General features: G+C 59.0%; 13 protein-coding genes across 13 annotated transcripts; 6 read left to right on the forward strand and 7 right to left on the reverse strand.

The window, feature by feature from the left end:
- Nucleotides 1–27: 27 nt before the first annotated feature.
- On the reverse strand, nt 28–2,055 carry FA10DRAFT_283881 (hypothetical protein; the record flags this gene model as incomplete). The annotated part of the gene is made up of 1 exon (XM_025523877.1): nt 28–2,055. The coding sequence occupies one exon, from the start codon at nt 2,053–2,055 to the stop codon at nt 28–30; it is 2,028 nt and encodes a 675-aa protein (XP_025381495.1).
- A 387-nt stretch (nt 2,056–2,442) lies between these two features.
- Nucleotides 2,443–3,704, forward strand: FA10DRAFT_299584 (tryptophan synthase beta subunit-like PLP-dependent enzyme; the record flags this gene model as incomplete). The annotated part of the gene is made up of 2 exons (XM_025524741.1): nt 2,443–3,325; nt 3,416–3,704. The coding sequence occupies 2 exons, from the start codon at nt 2,443–2,445 to the stop codon at nt 3,676–3,678; spliced, it is 1,146 nt and encodes a 381-aa protein (XP_025381496.1). The 3' UTR covers nt 3,679–3,704.
- A 14-nt stretch (nt 3,705–3,718) lies between these two features.
- On the reverse strand, nt 3,719–4,333 carry FA10DRAFT_225905 (hypothetical protein; the record flags this gene model as incomplete). The annotated part of the gene is made up of 3 exons (XM_025518664.1): nt 3,719–3,783; nt 3,862–3,991; nt 4,094–4,333. The coding sequence occupies 3 exons, from the start codon at nt 4,331–4,333 to the stop codon at nt 3,719–3,721; spliced, it is 435 nt and encodes a 144-aa protein (XP_025381497.1).
- A 161-nt stretch (nt 4,334–4,494) lies between these two features.
- On the forward strand, nt 4,495–5,734 carry FA10DRAFT_264840 (hypothetical protein). Its single transcript, XM_025520812.1, has one exon. The coding sequence runs from the start codon at nt 4,629–4,631 to the stop codon at nt 5,727–5,729; it is 1,101 nt and encodes a 366-aa protein (XP_025381498.1). The 5' UTR covers nt 4,495–4,628; the 3' UTR covers nt 5,730–5,734.
- On the reverse strand, nt 5,607–8,186 carry FA10DRAFT_45638 (hypothetical protein). The gene is made up of 2 exons (XM_025525497.1): nt 8,105–8,186; nt 5,607–7,967 (listed from the first exon to the last, which is right to left on the reverse strand). Exon 2 carries the CDS (start codon nt 7,750–7,752, stop codon nt 5,860–5,862), a length of 1,893 nt encoding a protein of 630 aa, XP_025381499.1. The 5' UTR covers nt 7,753–7,967; nt 8,105–8,186; the 3' UTR covers nt 5,607–5,859.
- Nucleotides 8,187–9,098: 912 nt separating this feature from the next.
- On the reverse strand, nt 9,099–9,960 carry FA10DRAFT_264842 (hypothetical protein). The gene is made up of 4 exons (XM_025520813.1): nt 9,810–9,960; nt 9,507–9,736; nt 9,258–9,430; nt 9,099–9,193 (listed from the first exon to the last, which is right to left on the reverse strand). Exons 2-3 carry the CDS (start codon nt 9,733–9,735, stop codon nt 9,384–9,386), a joined length of 276 nt encoding a protein of 91 aa, XP_025381500.1. The 5' UTR covers nt 9,736; nt 9,810–9,960; the 3' UTR covers nt 9,099–9,193; nt 9,258–9,383.
- Nucleotides 9,961–10,353: 393 nt separating this feature from the next.
- On the reverse strand, nt 10,354–11,660 carry FA10DRAFT_264845 (NAD(P)-binding protein). Its single transcript, XM_025520814.1, has 3 exons — nt 11,179–11,660; nt 11,050–11,108; nt 10,354–10,964 (listed from the first exon to the last, which is right to left on the reverse strand). The coding sequence occupies exons 1-3, from the start codon at nt 11,527–11,529 to the stop codon at nt 10,475–10,477; spliced, it is 900 nt and encodes a 299-aa protein (XP_025381501.1). The 5' UTR covers nt 11,530–11,660; the 3' UTR covers nt 10,354–10,474.
- Nucleotides 11,661–11,775: 115 nt separating this feature from the next.
- FA10DRAFT_248964 (NAD(P)-binding protein) lies at nt 11,776–12,912 on the forward strand. The gene is made up of 2 exons (XM_025519511.1): nt 11,776–12,199; nt 12,273–12,912. The coding sequence occupies exons 1-2, from the start codon at nt 11,836–11,838 to the stop codon at nt 12,899–12,901; spliced, it is 993 nt and encodes a 330-aa protein (XP_025381502.1). The 5' UTR covers nt 11,776–11,835; the 3' UTR covers nt 12,902–12,912.
- A 318-nt stretch (nt 12,913–13,230) lies between these two features.
- On the forward strand, nt 13,231–15,517 carry FA10DRAFT_248968 (hypothetical protein; the record flags this gene model as incomplete). Its single annotated transcript, XM_025519512.1, has 4 exons — nt 13,231–14,083; nt 14,148–14,293; nt 14,387–15,183; nt 15,391–15,517. Exons 1-4 carry the CDS (start codon nt 13,486–13,488, stop codon nt 15,515–15,517), a joined length of 1,668 nt encoding a protein of 555 aa, XP_025381503.1. The 5' UTR covers nt 13,231–13,485.
- A 422-nt stretch (nt 15,518–15,939) lies between these two features.
- Nucleotides 15,940–18,915, forward strand: FA10DRAFT_238230 (FAD/NAD(P)-binding domain-containing protein). The gene is made up of 3 exons (XM_025519133.1): nt 15,940–16,563; nt 16,629–16,724; nt 16,786–18,915. Exons 1-3 carry the CDS (start codon nt 16,411–16,413, stop codon nt 18,709–18,711), a joined length of 2,175 nt encoding a protein of 724 aa, XP_025381504.1. The 5' UTR covers nt 15,940–16,410; the 3' UTR covers nt 18,712–18,915.
- Nucleotides 18,903–21,201, reverse strand: FA10DRAFT_258416 (hypothetical protein; the record flags this gene model as incomplete). The annotated part of the gene is made up of 5 exons (XM_025519907.1): nt 18,903–19,113; nt 19,182–19,261; nt 19,331–19,660; nt 19,729–20,327; nt 20,397–21,201. 5 exons carry the CDS (start codon nt 21,199–21,201, stop codon nt 18,903–18,905), a joined length of 2,025 nt encoding a protein of 674 aa, XP_025381505.1.
- A 351-nt stretch (nt 21,202–21,552) lies between these two features.
- On the forward strand, nt 21,553–22,696 carry FA10DRAFT_264851 (F-actin capping protein beta subunit). The gene is made up of 3 exons (XM_025520815.1): nt 21,553–21,982; nt 22,076–22,158; nt 22,220–22,696. The coding sequence occupies exons 1-3, from the start codon at nt 21,648–21,650 to the stop codon at nt 22,642–22,644; spliced, it is 843 nt and encodes a 280-aa protein (XP_025381506.1). The 5' UTR covers nt 21,553–21,647; the 3' UTR covers nt 22,645–22,696.
- Nucleotides 22,658–24,181, reverse strand: FA10DRAFT_238237 (3-carboxy-cis,cis-mucoante lactonizing enzyme). Its single transcript, XM_025519134.1, has 3 exons — nt 23,833–24,181; nt 23,469–23,763; nt 22,658–23,400 (listed from the first exon to the last, which is right to left on the reverse strand). The coding sequence occupies exons 1-3, from the start codon at nt 24,167–24,169 to the stop codon at nt 22,740–22,742; spliced, it is 1,293 nt and encodes a 430-aa protein (XP_025381507.1). The 5' UTR covers nt 24,170–24,181; the 3' UTR covers nt 22,658–22,739.
- Between the last annotated feature and the right edge of the window lie 155 nt (nt 24,182–24,336).

Consider the following 24,336-nt stretch of genomic DNA (forward strand, 5'->3'; position numbering starts at 1 on the left):
GAGCACAAACAGGAGGGAGAGAAAACACTACTCAATGAGACCGACGTTTCGCAAGTCCGTCACCAGTCTCCTGGCTTCGGCCGATGACGCACCCTCCTCGTCGCTGTCATCGTCATCGTCACTGTCTCGATTGGCCTCTGCTTCCCCAACTTCTAGATCCGACCTCCTCCGTCCGCGCATAGGCCCACCTCCCAGCCCACCAACGCCCCCAAAGAGGAGCCGGCTGCGAGAGGCCGAGCCGGCTGCCGTCATACCGGGAAAGATGACCCAGTCCTCGGCGCTATGCCCTCGGCTGCCGACGCTTGCACCGCTCGCGCCCGTTCCACCCGTGGCTGACGACGTGGAAGTCCGGCTCCTTTCAAAGGCAGCTCGGAGCGTGTGAATGAAGCCGATTGGCGCGTTGGGATCGCGTGGCGCAGTCGCAGAACCAGAGGCACCTCCGGACGTGGACGTCTCGGCGCCTGCTTCGTCGTTATTTGCGTTGTTTGACGACTCTGCATCGCGCCTCGCTGCATCGACGAGCTGCTTGCCCCATCGATGAACGCGCCAGTAGGAGAGAAGGCTGCTGAAGAGGATAAACCATCCAAGGGCCATGAGAATGTAGGCAAGCCACTCGGTGCTGGCGCCAAGGTCCTGGGCATTCGTGACGGGGGGATTCGTGTCGTTTGCAAGGGCTTCAGCCATCGTCGCATTTCCGCCGACACTGGCCGATGCTGTTGCTTCCGTCACTTGTCGAGCGACAAAGGAGAGGCTGCGAGAGATGAAGCTCCTGGCTGCCTCGTTGTGAGAGTCGGAGTCATCAGCGGGCTGGTTCGGATACATCCACCACGGACCGCCCTGCTGGCCGCCTTGAGACCCGCTGTCGCCAGGCAAGCCCGACAGTCCATCATCGGGCAGCTTTCCATCGACGATTTGTATCGCTCGCGTGCGAAGGTAGAAGCCATACTGGACCAGCGTGATTCCCAGGCCGGCTCTCGAGCCGCAACGAGCAGCGTGGGTGGTGTGGAGGAGGTAGGTGAGGAGAAAGCCAACAAATTGGAAGCTCATTGAGACGAGGAGGTTCCAGGCGAAGCCAAAGAAGTTTCCGACGGGCAGGCCATCCACGATGAGATCTTCGATGGCGCCGACGTGGGTGCCACCGGGTGTCCATCCCATGCCGCCGGGTGCCAGTGGGTGGAGGCCACCAGGGCCTCCAATGATGGTAGTCTCCCAGTACGGCGGCGCCGTGTCGGCCGCAGCCGTCTCGTAGGTCGGCGGAAGAGTGTCTTCGACGAGGTCGTCGTCGTCGCCTCGATCTTCTCCGTCGGCTCTGCGTCGCCGCCTCTCGGGCTTGGCATTGAGATTGGCAAAGACACCATCCTGGCTGATACCAGATCCCATGATTCGTCGTCGAGTCGCTTGCGCCGCATCATCCTGTGTGCTCAAGCTCGCATACGTCGCTCCAGGCACCCGCATCCCCACAAAGCGACCGAATCTGCCCAGCAACATCCGTGCCCTCGACAGGCCAGTGGCATCGAGTCCGGCCATGTTGCCAGAAGACGAGCCGCCAAGGGGCCCGCCGCTCATTGATGTTTCTCCATCAGCTTCCGACATGGAAATCGACACATCGCCTGGCCTCATCTGGGTTTCCGAGTTGGACCTTGACAGCGCCGAGGGCGTCCTTCTGCTGGCGGGGGGAGGTGGCGTGAAGTAGGATGCCTGTTCGAAGTCGTACCCGCTGCTCGCCACTGCAGCCCTTTCTGTGTTTCCAGCTCCCTGGCGATCTCTAGCTTGCTGGCTGTAGGTAGTGGTAGGCGCAGGGCGGGAGGAGTTGTCCATCGCGGCAGCCCCTAATGGATCCGAAGCGGAGGCCAGTGCGTCGCCAGCGTCAAAGAAGACGTCGTCGTTGCCCTCAACATTGCCACTCGCTCCGTTGCCAGCCGACGATGATGGAGGGGAAGAATATCCATAGGAAGGAGGCAAACCATTGCCGGCCACGGACAAGGAGCTTGACAGCCCGTCATTGCCGTGACCTTCATCGTCATCGTCGTCCTGACCGCCAAATGCGGCGGCCATCTCTGCCTGGCGATTTCGGCCCGCCGACTGGCTGTGGCCGCCGCCGCCGCCACCACTGCCACCTCTTCCCGCGCCCAAGAAGGGCACCGAGTCGGAAGCCGATGCTCTAGTCGACCTCGACATGGGTGGAGGGGACAATGTTTGAAGTTGCTGAAGAAGAGAGAGTAGTGATGAGATGAGATAACGAGCCCCAGGGCTCCACGATTCCCTCGTCCCCCGTCGGGCCGCGCCTTGCACTGCACTGCTGCACAGCTGAGTCGGCGGGCGCGCGCGCGCAAGCCACGTGAGTTTTCGTAACGCCAAGCCCAATTTCCCCCCCCCCCAAGAAGGAAGGCACTCTGAATTGCATGGCTATTTATAAGTTTGGCTACACTGACTCGACCTGCCATGAACGGGGGGGACCATGGCCGTGGCGATGCCAAGGTGCACATCAAGACGCCGCTGCTGTACTCTGCGCCGCTGTCGAAGCGGAGCAGCTCACTGGGTGGGAGGAGCATCTCGGTGTACCTGAAGCTCGACAATCTCCAGCCGTCGGGCAGCTTCAAGATCAGAGGGCTGGGCAACACGATTTCGAAGCGTGCCCGGAGCAGCCCTGGCCTGCACGTTATTTCTTCGTCGGGCGGCAATGCAGGCCTCGCGGCTTCGCATGCGGCCAATGCACTGGGTCTTGGGTGCGATGTCCTTGTGCCCTCGTCGGCCGAGGAAGAGGTCAAGGCGCTGATGAGGGCCGAGGGGGCCAACGTCACCGTCGTAGGCGATGCGTGGGATGACTGCGACGTGGCTGCAAAGGCGCTCGCAGAAGCTCAGGCAGCAAAGGGCATCGAGTCATGCTACGTCCATCCCTTCGAGGGGGACGACGTCATCGAGGGCCACAGCAGCCTCGGGCAGGAGATCTACCAGCAGCTTCGGGACGAGGCCGGCGTCGAGCGAGGGCCCGATGCCGTCATTTGCTCCGTGGGCGGCGGTGGTCTCCTGAGAGGTCTGCTGCGTGGGATCGAGAGAGCGAGGACTGAGTCGCAGCCTGCTCCGCTCATCGTGACGACGCAGTGCCATGGCGCGGACGCCTTCTCCCAGTCCATGAGCGCGTCGGTGGACAAGGGAGCACCGCAGCTCGTCGCGCTGGACTCGATCACGTCCAAGGCAACGAGCTTGGGCGCAAAGACGTGCTCCAGAGATGCAGTCAAGGATGCGCTCGACTATCGCGCCGCCTCAAACAGCCGCTTCTCCACCGTCGTCATGCCCGATGATCTGGCCCGTGCGGCCGCTTGGCGTGAGTCACTCCTCTCGAACGGGGAGCTTACAACAACAGAAGACAATGTACTGATCTAAGGGCCCTCCTTCTTACGCCCTCAACTGACAGGCTTTGCGCGAGACCACCGACAAATCGTCGAGCTGGCCTGCGCCGTGGCCATTGCGCCCCTCTACTTTCCTGACAAGGTCCTCAACCCCCACCTCATCGGTAAAATGGAGCAGCGCGATGAGCCGCTGGTCATTGTCGTCGTCGTCTGCGGTGGCAACAAGTCCAGTACGGCACTTATGGAGAGGTATAGACTAAACGAAGAGACCAGGCCTCAGCTTGTAGAGGAACTCCAGATGCAATTGGATGGCGCACTCGTCAAGTAATTGAATGCCATTTTCTCTCCTCCTCGCCATTGTCCGTCCCCTACAGCTCCTCATGTCTCTTCTTGAGTGCACTGGCGCGAGGTCCGTCAATGTCGAGCAGCTCGACTGGAAGAAGGGACCAGACGAGAACTCAGCCTCTCTCTTCCCATGACACAACTCAAAAGCGGCTCCAGCTAGACTCACCTTCAAAGACGAGCGTCGCATCGGGAGGAATGGCGCCGCCTGCGCCCCGCTTTCCGTAGCCCAGCTCCGAGGGAATCTGCAGCTTCCGCTTCTCGCCCACGCACATGTCGAGCAGGCCCTGGTCCCAGCCCTGTTTTATCGAGTATTGTCAGTATTTGTGTCAGCTTTATCGAGGATTCTTGCGCCCAGCGGGCGCTTGGCACTGCGGATCGGTCGCATAGACGACACGCACCTTGATGACCTGTCCGACGCCAATGGTAAACTCAAACGGCTGCCCCCGGTCGAGGGACGAGTCAAACTTCTTGCCGTCCCAGAGGGTGCCGGTGTAGTGCATGCTGAGCTTGTCGCCGCCCTGCGACTTGATGGGGCACTCGTGCGCCGGCACCGAGCGCTTCACGCCCACCTGCAGCGACGTCGGCTCCTCCTTTGCGAGCGACAGGCCCGCAAAGGCGGCCGTGACGGCAGTGGCCATACGAAGGCTGCTGCTGAGCTTCATTGTTCGAATTGTCTCGTTGGTTTGCTTGTGTGTGTGTGTCGGAGTGTGTGGTGACGATCTATCTTAGAAGCAGCGGGGGGAAAGCGCGGGGACGTGGAAGGTGGGCCGAATTGAGTCTTAATTCTTCTCGCTAGCAGGACCCACGTGAAGGCCGATCATGGAGAGGCACAGGCGTCCGTGCGTATTGCACGGCTTCCTGCTTCCCCCGTTGCTCAGCTCCGTCGGGAGAAGTCAGAGAGGTGTGAGATAGAGAGCGCTGAGATCGGACGCCATGGCGACGGCAAAGATTGCGACGCTGGCGATCCGGACGCTGGCCAAGCCCATTGCGACGCAGATCAAGCATCAGGCCGCGGAACACCAGCGCTTCCGGGCCATCTGCATCAGCCTGGCGCAGTTCATGCACCGGACAGAGATGATCCTGCGGACGAACCTCTTGGCGCCTCCCGCTTCGTCTTCGTCGTCGTCGTCGTCGTCGCACAGTGACAAAAAAGACAAAAAAGACGGGAGCAGCAACAGCGGCGGTAGTGGAGGAGGGGGAGGAGGAGGAGGAGGAGGAGGGAGTGGCGACGGCGAGAAGGCAACCACGAGCAGCCGGCCCAAGATCCGACCGCTCAACGAGGCAAAAGCCGTAGCCAACGGCGCCAACGCCCTCGCCGAGGGCTTCCTCTTTGTCCTTGCCGCCGCATTGATTCTTGGCGAGTCGTACAGGGGCAGCCGCAGCCGCGCCAAGCAGCGAGACCGCACCGAGGAGGGCCTCCACGAGCTCACCCTGCTCGTCCGCGCCCTCTCCGAAAAGGTTGGGCCCGCTGGCGTCGAGTTCGAGGAGCTCAAGCGGCGCGCAGAGGTGCTGAAAGCGCAGGAAGGCGACGTGGACAGCGACAGCAACGGCGACGATGGCGATGATGAAGGAAAGGATGGGACAAGCAAAGGAGCAGGTGGCGACGTGGACGAGAGGCACCAGACGCTCCTTCAGCGAGAGGCCCGGCGGGTCCGTGAGGACAATCAGCGGCTGCAGCACGCCGTCTCGGTGCTGCTGAGACTCGCGCTCAAATCGGGCTGGATTCAGGGCCAGGAGGGCCTGCGACTCGAGAGGATCCTGGAGGGTACCGACGATGAAGGAAACAAGGGCAGCGAGGGGCAGAAGGGGCCAGTGGACGACGGGACAGGCAAGGAAGCTTCGTCCACAGCAAAGGGAAAGCCGATAGAGGATCAGACGAGCATCCTCGACCAGGTGGCCCAGGCAAGGGCAAAGAGAATAGCCCACGAGGTCCGCTTTGGCAACGAAGATGGCGCACGGGGAGCCACACTCGACGAGCTCCTTGCGCAGGCGCAGGTTGGCCGCAAGGACAGTAGCAACAACACCACTCAATAGCATGGCAATAAACAATTCAATTAATGCTTCGTAAATGTGAGGGAGAGATAGCGCATGTATCGTGGTCGCAGCAGTGTAGTGTACATGAAGGGAGAGTTCCTAGGCGTGATGAGTGGTGCACGAGGCTTCATTATTCCTCCTGCAGACCCTCTTCATCCTCTTCATCATCCACGTCGTCGTCCTCGTCGCCGTCCTCGCCGATCTTGGCACCCCTGGCTACATCCAGCTCGGGCGGCGCCGACGCCGTGACGCGTACGACGGGCTCGAGACGAGTTCCAGCCAGCTCCCTTGCGTCTCTGGCCAGCTTCTCCAGGCCCTGACACGTCTCCTGACGAGTCTCGAGCAGGCTCGCAAACTCATTGAGCACGCCCACCAAACCGCCTCCCGCTGGCGCAGATGCAGACTTGGCATCGTCGGCGCTCGAGGTGCTTGTCGACCTCACGGCGACCTTATCGAGCTGCTGCTGCCCCTCTCCTGCCTCCTCCTCCTCCTCCTCCTCCTCTTCCTCCCCTTCTTTGTCCTCTTCCTCTTCCTCTTCCTTGTTCTTTCTTCCCATCTCGTCGTCATCGTCGTCATCCACGACGAGCTTGAATGACACTGATCGTGTCTTCTTCTTGAGACCGCTGACCTCTTCCTCCTCGGCTTCTCGCTCTGCTCGAGGGCTCGACGAGTCGCGAAAGACGGGGCAGTCCGAGCCCGATTGGCGCCGCAAGCCTTCGCTGCTCTTGGTCCTCCTCATCCGCTTTCGCACCTCTTCGTCACCAGCCTCTGTGGTGCTGGCAGCGGCTCCTTCTTCCTCGGACCCGTCATCCTCGCCGCTCAGCCTCCTCTTCTCCCTGCGCAGAGCATCGCCAGCCCAGCTCCGCTCATAGGCATAGAAGCCATTGGCCCAGTCCTTTGCCAGCTCCGAGGCACCCTCCATAAAGGCCGTGGCCGTCTCTGGCTGGGCGAGCGTCGCCTCCCATTGCCTCGTTGGATCCCGGAGCGAGTCAGCAGCAATCTCGCCGACAGGGTTTGAGCCGGCAGTAGCAGCAGCAACCGCAGCCGCCGCCGCCGCGGTAAGGGGACTGAGCACAGGCGAAGTTGGTTCGCTGACGGGCGCCGACCGACTGCCGCCGCCGCCGCCGCCGCAGACGAGGAGACCCCTCTCGGCCATTGTGCTGCTGCGACGCTGCTCCACCGCCTGGCGCACAACGCCCTTGACGACGGCCTCGGCTCGCTTGGCAGTCTTTACGCTGCTCGAGCCCACGCTCACCATGCGAGCCTGCGAGGCCAGGAGGGAGAGCTGCTGCGAGCGCACAGAGGCGCGCCTCTGGCTGGCCGCCGACGACGACGTCGCCGTGGATGAGTCGCCGGAAGATGCCATCGCTCCCAGAGATGCTGGTGCGGCCGAGGTAGGAGTGGGTGAGTTCGGCTGCGACACAGCAGCAGCAGCCTTGTGGGAGTGGGACGACGTTTGCAGCGCACTTCGTCTGCGCAGTGCAATGAGATCGGCGGCGACTCTGGCCGCCTTGTCGGACGCAGCCGCGGGCGATGAGGCGTTGCTGAGATTGGAAATGATGGCATTGAACAGCGGCCGAGAGACAGCGTCGTGAGGGATGTGCAGGTCTCTGCGCTGGACCAATCTGCTCCTTCGCTGTGCCTCACGCACGAGGTCATCCAGATCCATCCTCGCGTGCGACGCAGAAGCTGGCATGCTTGTTCTACGAGGCTTTCGGTTGCCTGTCCCCACCTTGTGGTCGTGGAAGAAGGGCTCGCTGCGATCCAGAGCGGGCGTGACGAGAGGCAGATAGGTCTTGCGGCCAAGCGAGTAGGATGCCATTGGATGACTTGCCTCGCCTGTCGCGTCGTAAGCGGACGAAGAGGAGGGGGATGAGAGTGATAGGGGCTCGATGTTTGCTCTTGGCGGTGTCGACGAAGCGCGCGAGAGGACAGCAAGGCTGTTTCTTCTCGCCGACGACGAGGGCGAGAGGCTCGGATTGGCGTCGTCCATCGCTCCTATAGATACTTGGATGGAAGCCATGGGGGGAGTGTTTCCCTAGGGTTCTGTGTCGACTGAAGTAGTCGGCAGAACAGACGGATGGCCCAGACTTCGATACCTTGGCCAGAGCGAGTCTTGTTCGAGATTCGAACAAAGGCAAGCGGAAACTTTGCCGACCAACGACTCGCACAGAAATAAGACCCGTACCGATAGGATCTGGACAGATCTTCAGGACGGCGGCGACGGTAACTAGTCTGCTGTCAAGACCAGAAGCCGTAGCATGGATGAGGTATGGGAAAAAAAAAAAAAAAAAGAAGAAAAGAAAATAAGAGGACCGTGGCCAAAGAGAGAGGAAAGATGTCCAGTCCGAACCTGACGTCTGGTCTGGACTTGCCTGCAATGTGTTGACTCGCCAGTCGGCGCTTGGATATTATTGTTGCTGTCCTGCCCCTATGGCCGGCTGCGTCTTTCTTTACCCGGAAATAGCCTTGCTATTGCTGCTGCTGCGCTGCAATTCCTTCGCTCTTTTCGCCTTGTCCTCGGTTTTGCTATCGTATCTTTCCTGCTTCTGCCGTTTTCTCTAGATCGCCACTGAACTCCAGCTGGCTCGAGCCGGACCCAGATTGATCGCTAAGTTCTTGGCCCAGAAGATGAGTCAATCGAAAAGTTGGGCCGGTGAGTGATGGAAGAGCCTGTGCGTGTGCGCGCGCCCTCTTCGAGTCTAGGACCCTGACCGCTGAGTCCAGGCCGGGGAATGGGGCCAGCCGGCCTGTGTCAATTAACAAAAGGGAAGGGAAAATCCCGGCCCAAGGAAAATCGAAGGAAAAGAAAATCGACTGCAAAAAAAAACAAAAGAGTCCAGACCTCCTGAAGAGGAGCTAAAATTGCGACCTGCAGAGAGAAGCTAGCCTGGCCAAGAGTACGTACTGATAGATATCGATGCATTGTGGCTCAAAATCCGTCACACGCATGGAGACGCAGACGGAATTTTTTGACCGTCCATGTGGCTAATTATTCCCCGCCCCGCACAGATCCAGACGCTTCGTTTGCAAGGGGGCTCCAAGTCGCCGAGGGGCCCGGAAGGAAATTTGCCTCGGAGGAGACAAAATGAGAGAAGGGGAAACGAGGGCACAGAACGATGAGAATGGAGATTTCGTACGCATCATCTCACTTCACCAAAGTCAGAGCTGGGCGTGCTCACAAGATGAGAGGGGAGGTTGGAGCAGCCTATCGGAAAATCAGCCCACGCCCGGACTTTGAAAGCTGCGAGAGATCGCCTCCAAGAGAGCCCTTTTGATATTTGTGCTTGGTCTGTGCAGCTGCGTGAACCTGTCCATCAGTGCACGAAGGGCGAGCCAGCTCTGCACAATGCACTCCGGCCCTGTCATGAAATCGATCCGGATATATATCACTGCCCTTAAAAGGAAGAGAAGCAGAGCTCTGTATGGTACATGTTGGTATTAAAGGAGCGTAGGTGAGGCGACTAGAATGAAGATGTTAGTCTACAGCGTTAGAAACTGTTTACTAGCGCATGGGAAGGCACTCACAGAAGTCGTTGTAATTGTGTGAGCAATCACGCAGGACCTGCGAGCTGCACAGGCCGTCCCCTCTGGCGGCTGCATGGGAGCAAGTATCGTGACGGCCGTTGATCGCAGTCTCGGGTCTACGCTTTCTCAGGTGGCTTTTTCAGTAGGGAACCCTCCTCCCCAACCAAAGAGACCTGAGGTGACGGGAAGCGATTCGGTTGAGTACTCAACATCATTGGCTGTAATATAGGAGAGGAAAAGGACACTCACTGCCGCCGAACAGATCCCACCTCTTGCGAATGCGCGGAGAGCCAGAGCTAGCGTTTCCGACCGCTCTGACAAAACCGGCTTGCGGAGAGTCCTGGCTTCTGCCCTCGATCTTGAGGTCCTTCTGCTGGTCTGAGACGATGGGCAGGCTGTATACAAGGAGGGTGGGAGTGGAGAAAAGAATGAGACAGACGAGAAGAGGCGAAAAGAGTGTGCAGTTGTTGAGCCGCATTCTGGCAACGTGAGCGTCCGTCAGTGTTGAGAGAGAAAGTGGTAGGAGGGGAATTTTTTTGCAAGCAACTCAACCTGTTCATATAGGTGGCGTATCGGCGTTTCTAAGAAGGCGTTATCGCTGCTAGGCTGAGAAAGGGGTCGTCCAACGGCTCCGTTTACTCGCCCTACGTGGAATGGGCGAAAGCGAGGCTCAAAAAGAAAAAAGGGTGAGGGCGTTCATGGGGGTACTTTATAGCTTCGAATTCAGTGGGCGGCCTCAGGGGACCCACACCACGCCTCTATTACAACAACAAAAAAGGCTCGAGTAGCTGGCGTCGCGTTGCCGCGTACAGCGCCACACAATCACCGTCATCGACTTCGGACATCTTGCTCTGCGGAGTGGCGAGCTGGCTTATCTTTTTCCCTCTACGAATTCTCTACGAATCGATGTGGCCTCATTTCGAGCTGACTTTCATTTTTTGGCAACACCCGTCGCCCAGTTGTGGGACCCTCAAGCCGACCGGCTCCTCGCGGACCTGGATATCCGCTCTAACCTCACTCAGACGCGATGCGCAACCAGCCAGCCAGCCAGCCAACTTGTATACAACAGCATAGACGGCCAACAGGCCAAAAGCATTTACGGTCTCAGCACTCATAAGCCGAAGATAGGCGGGCCTGGAAAAACATTTGTCCATTCAGATGACAGCACACGGCAACAAGCAATGGCGCCATCGACGGTCGGCTTGCGATGCTTGCCATTACGGAGCAATCTCCTTGCCCTGCCAGTCCCACACTTTCCCACCGTCGTCCATTTTGAGATTGGAGATGACGCCTGCCAGGAGGTTTGCGGACTCGTTTGCTTCAAACTCGCCCCTAGCCTTTCTCGTCTCAAAGTCCTCCTTTTCTCCGCCCGATTTGCCGCCCGGCCCCCCCGTAAAAGGTTCAGAGAGGTCAGTGCGAACAGTGCCGGGGTGCAGGCCCACGCAGACGGCCGGCGCCTTGCGCAGCACCAGCTCATGCGAGAGCACCCGCGTAATCTGGTTTTGCGCCGCTTTGGAGGACCGATAGCCGTACCAGCCCCCCCGCTTATTTTCGGAGATGCTGCCCACGCGAGCCGAGAGCGAGGCAAGGACGCAGATGCCGTCGGGCATCAGGCCCTGCGACAAGTCTTCTTCACCCGAGGGAAAGGACCTGGGAATGAGGGGCGAGAAGTGCTTCATCGCAAACAGCGGCGCAAACGTGTTGATCCTGCGGCGAGAAGCAATGCGAGACGTTTGGTGAGCGTGAGCGTGAGCGCAAGATTACATGGCATCAAGATCAGAGTGACACCCACTGGAACTGCTCGAGAAGCTCCTCGTAATTGACCTGACTGATATTCTTCTCGACCCTGAGCTGCGAGCAAACAAGTGATCCAGTCAGCCCCACCTGCCGTTCACTTGAGAGTAGAGCCAGCGCCACTCACTACACCGGCAACGTTGATGAGGAAGCGCAGGCTGTCCTTTCCAAACTGCTCGCGGACCTGCTCGCTCGCCTTTCGCAGGCTGTCCTCGCTCTTGACGTCCGCCTCGATGGTCGTGAGCCTGCTGCCGTCGAGCTTGGAGGCAACCTCGGACGACGACGACTTGGACGACCCGTTGCTGTGCACCTGCAGGGGCGCCGGCCTGCCCGAGTCGAGGATGGCGTCGCGTGCCGCAGCAGCGTCCCTCGAAAGGCAGACGAGATTGAGCTTCGACTGGGCCAGATACAGCCGCGAGAGCTCGAGGCCAATGCCGCGGCCAGAGCCCACAATGACGGCGACGCTTGGTGCCGACATGATTCGCAATTGTGTTGGTAGTTGTGACAATTGTTTGAGGAAGGAAGGGGGACCCTTTGTTCATTCAGCTTACCCTAATCATCATCCATCGTACCATGCATACCCTTCTGTTCGCCCGGCGTGCATGCGCGCGCGCTTTGTCAGGAAACATCAAGAAGCGCGCGCGCGCAGAGACGCGCACAGGGCAGGCAGACCCAGTAGTCGAAATCCTTTCTTGCGAGGAAAGTGGAGGAAGGCACGGATTAACCCTCTTTGACGTCGACGAAGACAGCCAACAAACAGTGTGTGCGCGATTCGTACGAAAACATGCCGAGCCAATCCACCCTGACAAAGGCCAATGAGAGCGTCCAGCTCGAAGCCTCGGAGCGTGCCGTCGTCTCAGGCGGCACGCAGGGCGTCGGGGCGGGCATCGCACTGCGCTTTGCCCTCTCTGGCGCGTCGGTCTGGATCGTGGGACGTTCCGAGGATAAGGCGGAGGCCTTGCTAGAGAAGCTGCGGGCGGCCAGCGACGAAGCCCAGAGAAGGCGATCTACACAGCAGCAGCAGACACAGGCCGACCACGCCTTCTTCAAAGCCGATCTGAGCAGTGTCAAGGAGAACCATCGCATCGCAGCTGAGATCTCGCGCAGGGCCGGCTCACGGGGCGTGGATTGGCTCTTTGAGTGTCAGGGTGAGTGTGCCGGTGCAAGGGAGCGAATCTGCTGCAGCGTACCTCTGACCAAGATGGCAACTTGTTTTTGAAGGTGGCCCACCGCCGCTCTCATCGACAAAGACGCCTACTGGCCTCGACGCCCACTTTGCCGTCCAGTGCCTCTCGCGCTTCACGCTGGCACAGACGCTCCTCGAAGCAAAGACGATCAGGCGGGGCGTCTGCATCATCGCGTCGCCCGGTATGGGCAGCAAGACGGCGCTGGACGTCGACGATCTGGACCTGAGCAAGGCGCGTGAGGCCGGCAAGCTCTGGGCCCCGCTGGGCCTCCTCAGAACGGGCCAGCGCGACTCGAGCATCCTCGACGCCGTAACGCAGAGGTGGGCCGAGGAGCACCCCAACATGGTCTTTTCCCATCTCTTTCCCGGGATCGTCGCCACGGACGGGGCCAAGAATGCCGGTTTCCCCTGGCCCATTCCGCAGCTGTTCAGCGTCGTGCAAAAGCTGCCGCTCCTTACCTCGTCGCCACTCCCGGGAGGATACGCAGAGGTACCCTTCTACCTCTACGCCAACTCCGAGGGACAGCGCTACCAGCGGACAGGCGAGGCGAACCTTTATAGCCCCAGCCTCAAACGCTTGACCTTGAGTGCCAATACCTCAACAAAGGAAGCCCGCCAGACCATCTTCGACAAGCTCAAGCAGCTCGAGTCGTCGCATGCCTAGCGATAGCGGGCTACAGCGTATGCATGTAATTCTATCTAAAATTGGAAGTCATTGGTTAAGAAGCAGAACCGTAATCCGGTGTTCCTGAAGTGGGCGCCACGCAAGCTGGCCAAAGGGCATGCTTAACGAATGTGCTTGAGTACGGGACCGCTGTTTGGTCCTATACCGCGATGACGCTGAATCATAAATCGGCTTCCAACATATTTTGGGGTGAAGTAGGCTGCAAAGAGCGCGCGGCTCGCTGTGCACCAGGCAACCGACCGCTCCTAGGGCGTGGAAACGACCTTACCCATCCCTGCCACTACTACACTCCCTAAATCTCATGCTTTTCGCCTGCAACGCGATCTGGTCAATTTTATCGGGGTCGTAGATCAATAGTGACGTAAAGTGCGTGGGATGACTAAACCTAGCTCGACTCCACACCGAGCCGCCCGTATTTTGACAGGCAGCTTTGTCAGATCTCACGGTGAGACTCCTGACATTATGCTAAGCTAGCCAGAGGCTAGTAGTAGTAGTGGAGGCTAGGGAGAAAGCGTAGGCAATGTTAATCTACAGGGGGAGAAGAGCTCCTCGTTGAGACCACCATGGATACCCTCAGAAACCTTCTAAGGACCTCGCCTCCAGCGCGGCCGCAGACGGTGTCTGAACGGGTCGTCGGTGCCTTGACGACACCCCTCGATCCCCGGGCCTTCTCGCCGCAGAATCCCCACTTCATCCCTCTACCTGGCTCGAAGCCGATTCCGGTCTGGGCCGCCATCCTGCCTCCTTTGAGCTACTATGTCGCACTGACGCTGCTTCCGCCTCTGTCTCATCACGGTGCTTTTTCTTCTTCAGCAGTAGCAGCAACGGGGAAGTGGCAAACACTAGCTACCTCGCTCCGATTCGCCCTTGCCACCATCAGCATTGTGACATTTGCGGTTCTGCCATTCGCATACCACGTACCCGGCAGCGCCATTCTCACCTACCAGCTCGGACTCGTGGGCTGCTACGGTGCATGCCGCGTTTTTGACGTCTTCTTCCTCTCTTATCCTCGCGTGCCGAGGCGCCTGAGGCTGGACACGAGCAAACCAGCGACTGGAAGACAGTATCCCAGCGAGCTGCCAAATGAACAATGGCCGACGCAAGACCATCCCGTTGGATTCAAAGCTAGACTCTGGTGGGCGTTGGACCTGCTCATTAGTAGTGAGTCAGCAGCGCTGTTGGGTGCAGGCGGACCGATCAAAAGAAATTGACCCGAGCTCGATAGTGAGAGGTGTGGGCTGGGACTATGCGTCGCCCGACGTGAGACACGACACCAATCCCTGGCAGCCGCCAAGCCGTCGCCAGTTGCACCGAGCCTTTTTCAAGATTGGTCCTGTGCTGGCCGTCTGCCTATTCGGTCTTCGTGCCATGGTGTGAGTTAGCAGATTTTGGTTAGCACAAAATACTGGTGCAACTTGCTTACCGAACAACAGCTCGCTGGTCGACCTCAAGGTGCATCCGAAGCACGCATCCGACTACATGGTCACCGGCATGAGCATCACGCGGCTGCCCGTTGGCCTCCGGCCGTTGTTTGTCGCATTCACCGGCGTCTCGCTCTATGCCCTCTTTGACTTTGGCTACACCGTCGTCTCTGCCCTTGCTCTGCCCGTCCTGAGGCTCATCGCCCCCTCGGCCACGGCAGCAGCGCAGCCGAGCGAGGAGCTGCACAACGTCGACTTCTTCCCCTTGCTCAACCCCGTCAATCTAACGGAGCTACGCAGCGTGCGGTGCTTCTGGAGCAAGTGCTGGCATCGTCTCTTCCACCGTGCCTTCCTCGTCTATGGCGTGCTGCCCTTTCAACGACTGGCGCTACTCATCGAATACGCCTTCAGGTGGATCGTCGCTCGCGCGCAGGGACGTGCTGCACCATCAACACCCTTTGCCGACGGTCGGCCCTCGCCAGCCCGGCACGCAGACCCGGGACGGGTGCTGAATCGGGGCCAGGGCGACTGGGGAAAGGTCGTGGGCGCCTTTGTGGCCAGCGGTGCGATCCACGCCGTCAGCGAGCGAGCGGCGCTCGGGGGCAGACTGGCGCTTCCCCCGCAGCACGCCACGGTGCTCCTGGCGGCTGGTAAAGGAGGCAGCCATGGGAGTGGCATTTGGAGTGTCACGTCATTTTTGCCACCGTTCAGCGGCGCAGGCGAATTCACCTTTTTTCTGCTGAATGGGCTCGCTGTCGTGGTCGAGGCCGTGGTAGGCAAAATTGTCATGGCACAGAGACGAAAAGAGCTCCAAAAAGCAAAAGGCAGCAGTGTACAACCGTCGGCGTCGACTACGGCGACAGTATCCACATCAACAAGAAGTGATGCACGATTGCGGTCAAAGCACAGCGGCTCCGCAGGCTCAGCCTCGACAACGGATGACGAGGAAGATGCGCCGCGCAAGGTGACCAATTTTGGCCCGGCCGTTTTGTCCGCGCTACCTTCGTCAGAAGGGGTCACGGTTCCGGACGAAAAGGAGGCGCTGAGACGGTGGTATGACATTTACATCCAGCTGACGTGGACACTCACTGTCCTCCTGACGTCTGGCGAGCTCTTTGTAGAGGGCTGGCTCGCCTCTGGCCTCGTCGATGAGCTCACATTTCGCAGCCATTGACAAGGCCCCTGGCTCAGCCACATGCGCCCCAACTCCCTCTCTCACTACGCAATTCTACTACGCAATTCTATTCGCCGCTTTATTTACGATGCCGAGCTGCCGTGACAAGTACTCTGACTGGCGCCCATTATGAACAGGAGTGGTCGAGTGAAGGTTGTCATTGATAGCAATCAGCACAGAAAAAAGGCGCGCAAACGTCCTCCGTGTTAAGCGGCTCCGACATCGGACAAGAAGCGGACAGAGGTTTTCTTGCCATGTCTGCAGTAGCTAGTGTAGTAGTGTAGTGTACCACAAAGCAGGAAAGTAAGAACCATGTTCTACTCAGCAAAAGTTCGGCTTGGCTGATCGAATTTCCAGGCACACCTCGCAGAGCGCGCACACGTAATGACTGACATGTCTTTGGCCGTGACTTCCGAAACTGAGCGAACCGTGCACTGCAGAAAATTGTTTCGTTACGTTTTACCCATGGCCTTATTTTCTCCGCTTCGGTACCTACGCTTTGGTTTTCCTTTGCGTGTGTCGCTGTTGTTGTATGTAGAAGGGCGCTTGCGTGGGGTTTTCCTTTAGCAACAGCTTCTTACTCAAGACTCTGCTTCTACCTACTTTCTCTTTAGCCTAGGGCTGGCCCTTTTGTTTTTTGGCTTTTGGCGCGCTGCTGCCTGCCCCCTCTCAGCGATACTCTGCTACCCGCGAGATCCGGACTGAGGGTCCGCGGCGCCCGTTCGATCACTTAGACCTGCTCACCTTATAAAAACGTCTTCTCGACCGTTGCAGCCTCGAAAGTTCTCGCAATCTCGCCTCGCTTCGCAGCAAGACCCTCTGATAGCTCCACTCACTCACACGCTCCGAGAAGCCCGCAATCACACAGATCTACAAGAAGAAGAAGAAGGATTATGGCTGCTGCAGGACCGCCGACGGTCGAAGAGACGCGTGGAGGCAAATATGCACACGGCACCCACAACTACCCCGATCCGCTCACCCACATCGACAAGCAGGTGTGGGATGTGGTCATCATTGGCGCTGGTCCGGCGGGACTGATGAACGCCGTGAGTTCCCTTGCCTCTGTCTCACTGGCTTCAGAACTGACAAGACGTGATCGCAAATGAAACAGACTTCGCTTGCTCGCTTTGGAGGCCATGATGTTCTCGTCGTCGATGAGAGGTCAGAGCCGACAACGGCAGGAAGGGCCGATGGCATCCAGCCGAGGGTGAGTTTCTTTCATGTAAATACGCGTGAATCATGACTCTTGAGCTGACCTGCTCTCGCAGACGATTGAAGTCTTCCGAAACATGGAGCCTCTGGGCACCGAATTCGTGGACCGGAGCGCTGCCTCGTACGAGCGGACGTTTTGGGACCCACGCCCAGACGGGCAGAGGGGCATCGTGCGGGCGCGGCGCGTCCAGTCGTTTCCCACCCACATGGAGATCCAGGACAACTGCACGCTTGGCCTCCAGCAGGGACTCATCGAGGGCGGCTTCCTGAGGGACATGGAGCGCCACGGCCAGCGGGTTACGCGACCCTGGAAATTCATCGACTTCGTCATGACCGACGACGCGCTGCACCCCGTCACGGTCACGCTCGAAAAGATGCAGCCGGTCCAGGAGACGTCGACATCGGGCGGCGCGCCCACGTACGTCGTCAAGCCAACGGGGGAGCGAAAGACGATCAAGACAAAGTACCTCATCGGCTGCGATGGAGGTCGCTCGGGTGTTCGGCAGGTCATGGAGCGCAAGCACGGCGTCGAAATGAAGGGCGACTGGGTTGACACGCTCTGGGCGGCCCTGGACTGCGTCGTCGAGACAAATTTCCCCGATGTGCGCAAGATTGCAGCCATTCACTCGAGGAACCACGGCGCCCTCTACATCTTCCCACGCGAGAATAACGAGCACGGGGAGCCTATTATCCGCTGCTACACGCAGGTGAACCGTCTGCAGGGCGAGAAGAGCAAGGAGTCGGCACTCGAGGCAAAGGACAAGGTGACGAGCGAGATGGTCATGAAGGCGATCCAGGAGATTGCCCACCCCTACGACTTTACCTTCAAGGCAATCGAGTGGTACACCTGCTATCCCATTGGCCAGCGCCTTGTCTCGAGGTACTCGCTCCCGGCGGGCACCGAAGGCCCGACCAAGTTCCAGGGACACCACGTCTTTTTGGCGGGCGACGCCTGCCATACCCACAGCCCCAAGGCTGGCCAAGGGATGAACACGGCCATCATCGATGCCCAGGCCTTGGCGTGGCGCATCAATCTCGTCGAAAAGGGCTTGGCAGATCCTCAGTCGCTGCTGTCGACCTACCACGAGGAGCGGCACGCCACGGGCAAGCAGCTCATTGACTTTGACGCAGAGTACGCCGCCCTTTTCTCGGGAGAGATCCCAAAGAACCAACCGGAGCTGGCAAAATTGTCGGCAAAGGAGCTCCAGGAGCACTTTGTCGAGGTTCAGCGGAGAAACGCAGGCTTCACGACCGGTGCTGGGGTCTTCTACGGCGACAATGTGCTCAACCATCGACGCGCAGATGCCTCGCTGGGCGCGCAGCTGGCTCACCGCGAACAAAAGAAGCTCCAGGCGGGCACGAGACTCACACCCGCTTGGGCTACACGCTGGGTCTCCTCGACGCCCGTCCGGATCATTCACGAAGTCCAATTCACCGCGCCAGGCGGCTTCCGTCTATACGTCTGCGCAGGCGACCTCTCCTCTCCCTCCCTCAAGCGCTTCGCCGACCATCTCGACTCTTCTCAATCGTTCCTGCACCGGTACAGGGCCAACAGGAAAGCGCTCCAGCCAAGTCCATACCACCGCTCCAAGCCCGACGCACTCAACTCGGGCCTCAAGGGCGGATTCAGCACAGAGGTCAACCCTTTCTTTCACTGCCTCCTCATTGTCGCCAAGAATCGATTTAGTTTTGAGCTGGACGATGTCAAGCACCTCGGCCCGCTCCGCGCGTGGATCTACGCAGACGACACTGAGCCCGGCGGAGAGCGGCTGAGCGACGACGACGGCGACGAGTCCGTCGGTGGCTTGCACAGCAAGTGGGGCCTCGACCGCGAGAAGGGCGGCGTCGTCGTCGTGAGACCTGACGGATACGTTGGCTGCGTCCTGGGCCTCGACGACATCGACGCAATCGAGAAGTACTTTGCCGGCTTCCTCGTCGCTGCTCCTTCCTCCACTGCCTCTTCGGCAAAGACTCGACTCTGATGCGAAATCACGGAAGACATCATAGAAAGGAAAAAAAGATTGAGCGTTTATCATGTCACCCATTGTTATCATTAAGTTTCAGTTGCTACTGCTTCATTTCTGCCCCATTTCTTTTTCTTTCTCCTGCAAGCCCAGAGCCCTCTACAAATAGCTGCCAATCTGTCCCAATAGCATACTCTCATCAATTTCTCTCAAGTGCGTTTCCGCTTGTCGAGCTCCTCCCGCCAGTGACTTGTCTCTGCCTGCACCTTGGCCATGCTAATCGAAGCGGGACCCGACTCTAGGGCCCGCAAGACGGCTTCGTGGCACTCAATGTCGAATGTTAAACGTCGAGGCCTTTCGGTGAGCCGGTCGGCATGCGTCTTTATGAGTCCTTCCACCTCTGTCCGGAGGCGGTTGAGACTGTCACATGTCCCGTCAGCAGAACGACTCAAGAACGTAAGGGGACAGAGAGAGAGAGAGAGACCCACCTTGCAAAGAGCATCGCGTCCTCATCTTCCCCACATAGCTTGACGACGCTCGAGAAGAGCTTTGCATAGCGTGTCGCAATCTGTCGAAGGTGAATGAGACCCTTCGTTCAGGAACCGTTGCAAGCCCCAGCTTCCAATGATCCACTCACCATCTTGATGGCTGCGTCCTTCTCGGGTCCTCCGCTGTTGGTTGCCGCGCCAGCAGATCCGCCACCGCCCCACAGGCTTGACAAGCCGGCAGAAGCAGCGCCAGAAGAGGAAGTAGACCCCTCTGCGAGCTTCTTGACACCCTGTATGCACTCGTCGAATTGGCGCTGCACAGCGGGCCATGCCTGCATCTTGAAGCCCATCACGACGGGCAAGAGAACCGAGGAGCAGCCACGAGACACGGCAGCGGCTTCAACAGCATCGTTGAGCTTGACCATGGTCAGAAGTGGCAGTAGCGAGGGGCCAGCGGCAAGGATGGACTGTGAGAAAGACTGTGGAAAGGTGAGATTCTGCGATTCAGGATCTTCCTCTTGTGCTCTGCACTTTGATTTATACTCACGTTGTACGTTCCAATGACGGGCTCCATGATCTGCTTCCAAAGACCGTCGATGGCTCCTCTTCCCCGCAACCGTCTCTTCTCAACCTCGGACAGGCTGACTACATTCCCACCCTCCTCGCCGATCTCCGTCTTGCCATCATCATCGTCTTCCATGTCTCCCGCCGCGCTGGCGCTCTCTTCCGGCAGAGGCCCTTCATCCTCCTCGTCTTGTCTGGCTGTCGTTATCCCGTGCGTCTCTTTTGAACCCTTTGCTCGCGCGCCCCGGCCTGAACCAGAAGCCGTTGTGGAGCCAGCGGCGCTCGATTCGACCCCCTCTGCACCACCTCCGACGAGATCGACGCTCTCAAAGAAACGTGCCAGGAAAGCATACTCGGACGAGGCATTGTCGAGCAGGGCCAGCGATAATGACCGGAAGAGAGCCTCGAGCGGAGCCTTGTAGGAGGTATCGTCGGCCAGGTACGCCAGCACGACGGACGGACCATCGGACAGCTTGGCATTGTCCAGCCGTCCAGGCTCGACGAGCCATGGATCTTGGCTTGCGTTGCTCGGTTGATTTGCCAGTGAATTCATTGTTCCCAAGGGGTTCGATAGCAGTGATGCTAGAATGAGGAGGTTGTGTCAGCAGAGCAAGAAGAAAAGAAAAGCACCCAACTATCAGAGCTGCTCACAGATGGCTGACTTGCCGACATCGACGATCGTCCCTTCTGCGCCTGCACTTCGCTTTTCTCGATCTCTGACGGAGGCCAGGCTTCTCGCATATCTGCGAAAACCCGTCTCAAAGTAGAGTCTTGCGCTGACTACATATGCTCTCTGTACATCGATGGCCACTCGCGGTGTATGCTGGGACAAAAACCGAAAGAGGGGCCGATGAGTCCGGAGCAGGACCGACTGGAGCACGGGCAGATTGGTCGTGAGCGAGTTGCGGAGTGGCGCAAAGCTGCTCGTCAGGAGCGGCCGAAGCTTGCTGGCGGCCATGAACTTGCATCCCTCGGCCACCTCCCTGGCCTCCTTGAGTGACTTGACATTGGCGTCCAGGAGGCCACCCTCGCCATTGAGGCTGGGCGACTGCATTCCCGAGCCTGATTGGGCCTCGGCAAGGAGGACACCAGCCTCACTGCAGGCTCGCAAGCACAGGTCGAGTCGCGCCACGAGATCGTTCCAGCCATTGAGGTCCAGCTTCGAGGTGCTTGCCATGCCTTTAGCGTCTTGTTCGTCGGCAAAGAGGAGCTCAACAATATGAGGCTCGAGCGCGATGCCCCCCAGGACCTTGTTGAGTCGGTTCTCGAGTGCACGCCGATTCTGCAGCCGGGTAGCCAGCGACAGGGAGCGGCCCTGGAGATGCGTCATTTGCGACGACAGCGATTCGAGGTCGGTGTGGAAGGTTGTGAGAAATGATTCAAGCTGCTGAAGGAGCTGCGTCGAGTCGTGCAGCGACGAATGCAAGCTCAGGTATTGGGGAGCCGAGTCGAGCATGTGGCGCTCCAAGGCAGCCTGCCGAGCCTGCTTGGACGAGAGCGACGATGCATGGAGCTTGGCGATCGCCTCATCGCCCCGATCCTCCTTGACATACGTCGAGAGCAGCGAAGCCGCCTTTGCCAGCTCTTCGGGCGATGGTGATGGCGGCGACGGCGATGCAGCCGCGCCTGTCGAAGCTGACATTGTGAGAGAGCTCGGTCGACAGAGAGTCAAAGAAGAAGACTTCGAGAGCCAAGGCCAGAGGGGACCACGTCTAAAATTGGCGCACGGCTCCATTTCCACACGTGGAGTTCCTAGCCCAAGCCACCCAAGCTAAGGTACTTGCTACTTGACTGTCGCTCAGCCGGTAGCTCCTAGACTCTCTCCCCGATCTCTCGACTCTCGACGTGACTCGCTAGACGCAGCCGGTGAACCACAGAGGGACAGCAGCTGTTGTTCCAACCATGTCAGACCCCCTCGCCTCGGCGCTGGACCTGCTCCGACGGCTTCCCCCGTCCAAGATCTCGTCCAACCTCGAGACGCTCATCAACCTCTGCCCCGAGCTGGCCGAGGAGCTCATCTCGTCAGTAGACCAGCCGTCACTGGTAAAGACGGACTCAACAAAGGAAGGCGCGGGGAGAGAGTACCTCGCCTGCGACTACAATCGCGATGGAGACAGCTATCGGAGCCCATGGAGCAACGCATATGAGCCTCCGTTGGACGACGGCACAGTGCCGCCGCCGAAGCTGAGGGATCTCGAGGTCAAGGCCAACGACGCGTTCAACACATACAGGCAGCTGTGAGTCGTGCGCTTGTCCCCTTCGGACTCCGCCTTTTCCCCACTCTGTGCATGTGGGAGAAGAGATCGCCAGCTGACACAGTCACGAAACAGCTACTACGACGGTGGCCTCTCCTCGGTGTACCTTTGGGAGCTCGACGGATCAGGCTTCGCAGGCGTTGTGCTCTTCAAGAAGGGTGAGTTTTCTCATCTCAGATGCAAGATTGCTGCTGACTCTTAAGTTCCCTCTGCGAACAGAACTCGACGGAGGAGGATCAGGGCCCGGCACGTCGGGCTGCTGGGACTCGCTGCACGTCTTTGAGGTGTCGGAGCGCGGCGGCGGGCGCTCGGCGTCGTACAACCTGACGAGCACCGTCATGCTCTCCCTCGGCCGGAAGGAGGCAGGCAGCGGCACCAGTGGCGAGCTGGGAACGCTCGACCTCGCAGGAAGCCTGACGCGGCAGACGAATGGCGACCACTCTGTGGCCGACGCTCAGTCGCACATTGCCAACATGGGGAGAATGGTCGAGGACATGGAGGCAAAGATCCGAAACTCGCTCCAGGAGGTCTACTTTGGAAAGACCAAGGACATTGTTGGCCAGCTCAGGAGCCCCGATTCGCTGGAACGTCAACGGCAGGCAAAAGACTTGCAAAAGGAGCTCATGAACCTCTGGAAGAAGTAGCCGTCGTTCAAGCGTGCAACAATGCCATGATATCCTTTGCAGCAGCAGGAAGAAGAAAGTGTGAAAGTGTGCGTGAGAGTGTGTACATGCATGCTTCAAGAGAGCCAGATGGCATGGCTGGCCTTTTCAGGTTCGTTTTCGTCCTCGTCATCTTTGCCCGGCAGCTTTGTTCGCGCGACTTCGACGAGGTCAGTACCGTTCCATTCGAGCACGAGAACGAATCCTTGCTCGTCGTCAGTCAAGACTGCCAGATCCTTCACGTGAGATCCTTGGCCATCTTTGCTTGCATACCGAGGCGCAAATTCGATGGCATTTGCCTTGCCTCCTGACGTGGGCGTCTCGAACCTCGAAACGGGCTCTTGACCTCCCACGACGGGCGAGAGGCCAGCTGACCAGTTGAGCTTCCACGCGGTGACGAAGCCCTTTATGGCTGAAGTCTTGCCTCTTGTTGTTGCCAGAATCTCATTCCCGCCAGGCGAGAGGCGGACAGTGTCGCCTCGGTAGTCTGTAATGGGGACGTCGGGAGGCAGCAAGGATAGACGTTGAACATGCTTCAAAGACTGCGGCGATGTTTCTTGCCGGTACACGTCCAGGTAGCTTGTGTGCTCGGTGACGGCAAATACCCAGTTGCCGTCAGGCGAAGGCACGACGTGGCGAGGACCATCGCCGTCGTCGGGTGAGGCCGTTTCGGAGAGCAGGTCGCCAAGGAGGCCAGTCTCCGGGTCTTGCTGGTAGGTCAAGATGGCATTGCGACCTCTTCGGAAGCGCAAACGGACTGTCAGGTTGCAAACCTAGCAATTTCAACTCTCGATGGCTACACTCACAGATCAGCCACATACGCTAGGTGGCCCCTTCCAACATCGACGTTGTGTGCGCCGTAGCGGAGCGCCTTTCGAGACTTGTCCGCCGCCTCCAGGTCCTTTTGGCCGCCACGGAGAAAGACGATCTCCTGCGTCTTTTCTCTTAATGCCCCCGTCTCTGCATCAATTGTGTGCACCTCGCCCGTCGGTCCACCTGTGGAGTAGAGGAACCTTGCTGGCCCCGGTTGCAGGCCGTAGCTCGGCGACGTCAAGCTGGAATACGATGGAGGCTGAACATGGACATAGGATGATGTTGCAGCTAGTCATGCGAGTTTTTCTCAGCAAACAGTGTATGGTTGAGAAATCATCTGCTGACTTCCCCACTCACTAATGGGAACAGAGTTGATCAGTCGAACTTGGGCGGCCTCGCCATGCCAGTCGATGGACCAGGCGCTCAGCGTCTTTTCCTGGGCCCACGTCGTTGCATATACGCGGTCTACCAGCTTACCAGCGGACGAGCCGGACCGCCCTGCCGCAAGAAACGAGTGGGGACCTTGCGCCGGCAGCGAGGCAAGGACGGAGAGGGTCCTGGTCAGGCTGTCGAAGGAGAGGAGGTGGAGGAAGTGCGTGTTAAAAGTGCCGGTGAGAAGGTGTCGCACACGGGGGCAGGCTCCTTCGCTACGCTGTGCTGCAAATAACGCTTGTGAGGGAGCTGGGCAGCTCATCTTTGAGACGTGTTGCCCGTCGTCGGCGCTGTCGTCGTCGTCGTCGTCTTCAGCTGCGAAGAGTAGACGAAACCAAAATTCGAAGGTCGAGATCCTCCGACTTCGGGCCCGGCAGGTGGAGCGAGCTCTAATCTCGCGTGCGACTTGTGTGACCAATTGACTGACCG

The sequence above is a fragment of the Acaromyces ingoldii genome (assembly GCF_003144295.1).
Source record: "Acaromyces ingoldii strain MCA 4198 unplaced genomic scaffold FA10scaffold_1, whole genome shotgun sequence".
NCBI lineage: Eukaryota > Fungi > Basidiomycota > Exobasidiomycetes > Exobasidiales > Cryptobasidiaceae > Acaromyces > Acaromyces ingoldii.

Excerpts from the sequence above, each read along its gene's own strand:
- FA10DRAFT_264840 (XM_025520812.1), top strand. The coding sequence starts at position 4,629 with ATGGCGACGGCAAAGATTGCGACGCTGGCGATCCGGACGCTGGCCAAG.
- FA10DRAFT_45638 (XM_025525497.1), bottom strand. The coding sequence starts at position 7,752 with ATGGCTTCCATCCAAGTATCTATAGGAGCGATGGACGACGCCAATCCG.
- FA10DRAFT_264842 (XM_025520813.1), bottom strand. The coding sequence starts at position 9,735 with ATGCGGCTCAACAACTGCACACTCTTTTCGCCTCTTCTCGTCTGTCTC. Across the intron at positions 9,431-9,506 it reads GTGGGATCTGTTCGGCGGCA|GTCTCTTTGGTTGGGGAGGA; the intron begins GTGAGTGTCCTT and ends CCGTCACCTCAG.
- FA10DRAFT_264845 (XM_025520814.1), bottom strand. The coding sequence starts at position 11,529 with ATGTCGGCACCAAGCGTCGCCGTCATTGTGGGCTCTGGCCGCGGCATT. Across the intron at positions 11,109-11,178 it reads TCATCAACGTTGCCGGTGTA|CTCAGGGTCGAGAAGAATAT; the intron begins GTGAGTGGCGCT and ends GTTTGCTCGCAG. Across the intron at positions 10,965-11,049 it reads GAGCTTCTCGAGCAGTTCCA|GATCAACACGTTTGCGCCGC; the intron begins GTGGGTGTCACT and ends TTCTCGCCGCAG.
- FA10DRAFT_248964 (XM_025519511.1), top strand. The coding sequence starts at position 11,836 with ATGCCGAGCCAATCCACCCTGACAAAGGCCAATGAGAGCGTCCAGCTC. Across the intron at positions 12,200-12,272 it reads TTGGCTCTTTGAGTGTCAGG|GTGGCCCACCGCCGCTCTCA; the intron begins GTGAGTGTGCCG and ends TTGTTTTTGAAG.
- FA10DRAFT_238230 (XM_025519133.1), top strand. The coding sequence starts at position 16,411 with ATGGCTGCTGCAGGACCGCCGACGGTCGAAGAGACGCGTGGAGGCAAA. Across the intron at positions 16,564-16,628 it reads CGGCGGGACTGATGAACGCC|ACTTCGCTTGCTCGCTTTGG; the intron begins GTGAGTTCCCTT and ends CAAATGAAACAG. Across the intron at positions 16,725-16,785 it reads CCGATGGCATCCAGCCGAGG|ACGATTGAAGTCTTCCGAAA; the intron begins GTGAGTTTCTTT and ends CTGCTCTCGCAG.
- FA10DRAFT_264851 (XM_025520815.1), top strand. The coding sequence starts at position 21,648 with ATGTCAGACCCCCTCGCCTCGGCGCTGGACCTGCTCCGACGGCTTCCC. Across the intron at positions 21,983-22,075 it reads TTCAACACATACAGGCAGCT|CTACTACGACGGTGGCCTCT; the intron begins GTGAGTCGTGCG and ends GTCACGAAACAG. Across the intron at positions 22,159-22,219 it reads CGTTGTGCTCTTCAAGAAGG|AACTCGACGGAGGAGGATCA; the intron begins GTGAGTTTTCTC and ends CTCTGCGAACAG.
- FA10DRAFT_238237 (XM_025519134.1), bottom strand. The coding sequence starts at position 24,169 with ATGAGCTGCCCAGCTCCCTCACAAGCGTTATTTGCAGCACAGCGTAGC. Across the intron at positions 23,764-23,832 it reads GATCAACTCTGTTCCCATTA|CTGCAACATCATCCTATGTC; the intron begins GTGAGTGGGGAA and ends TCGCATGACTAG. Across the intron at positions 23,401-23,468 it reads CTAGCGTATGTGGCTGATCT|AGGTCGCAATGCCATCTTGA; the intron begins GTGAGTGTAGCC and ends GCGCTTCCGAAG.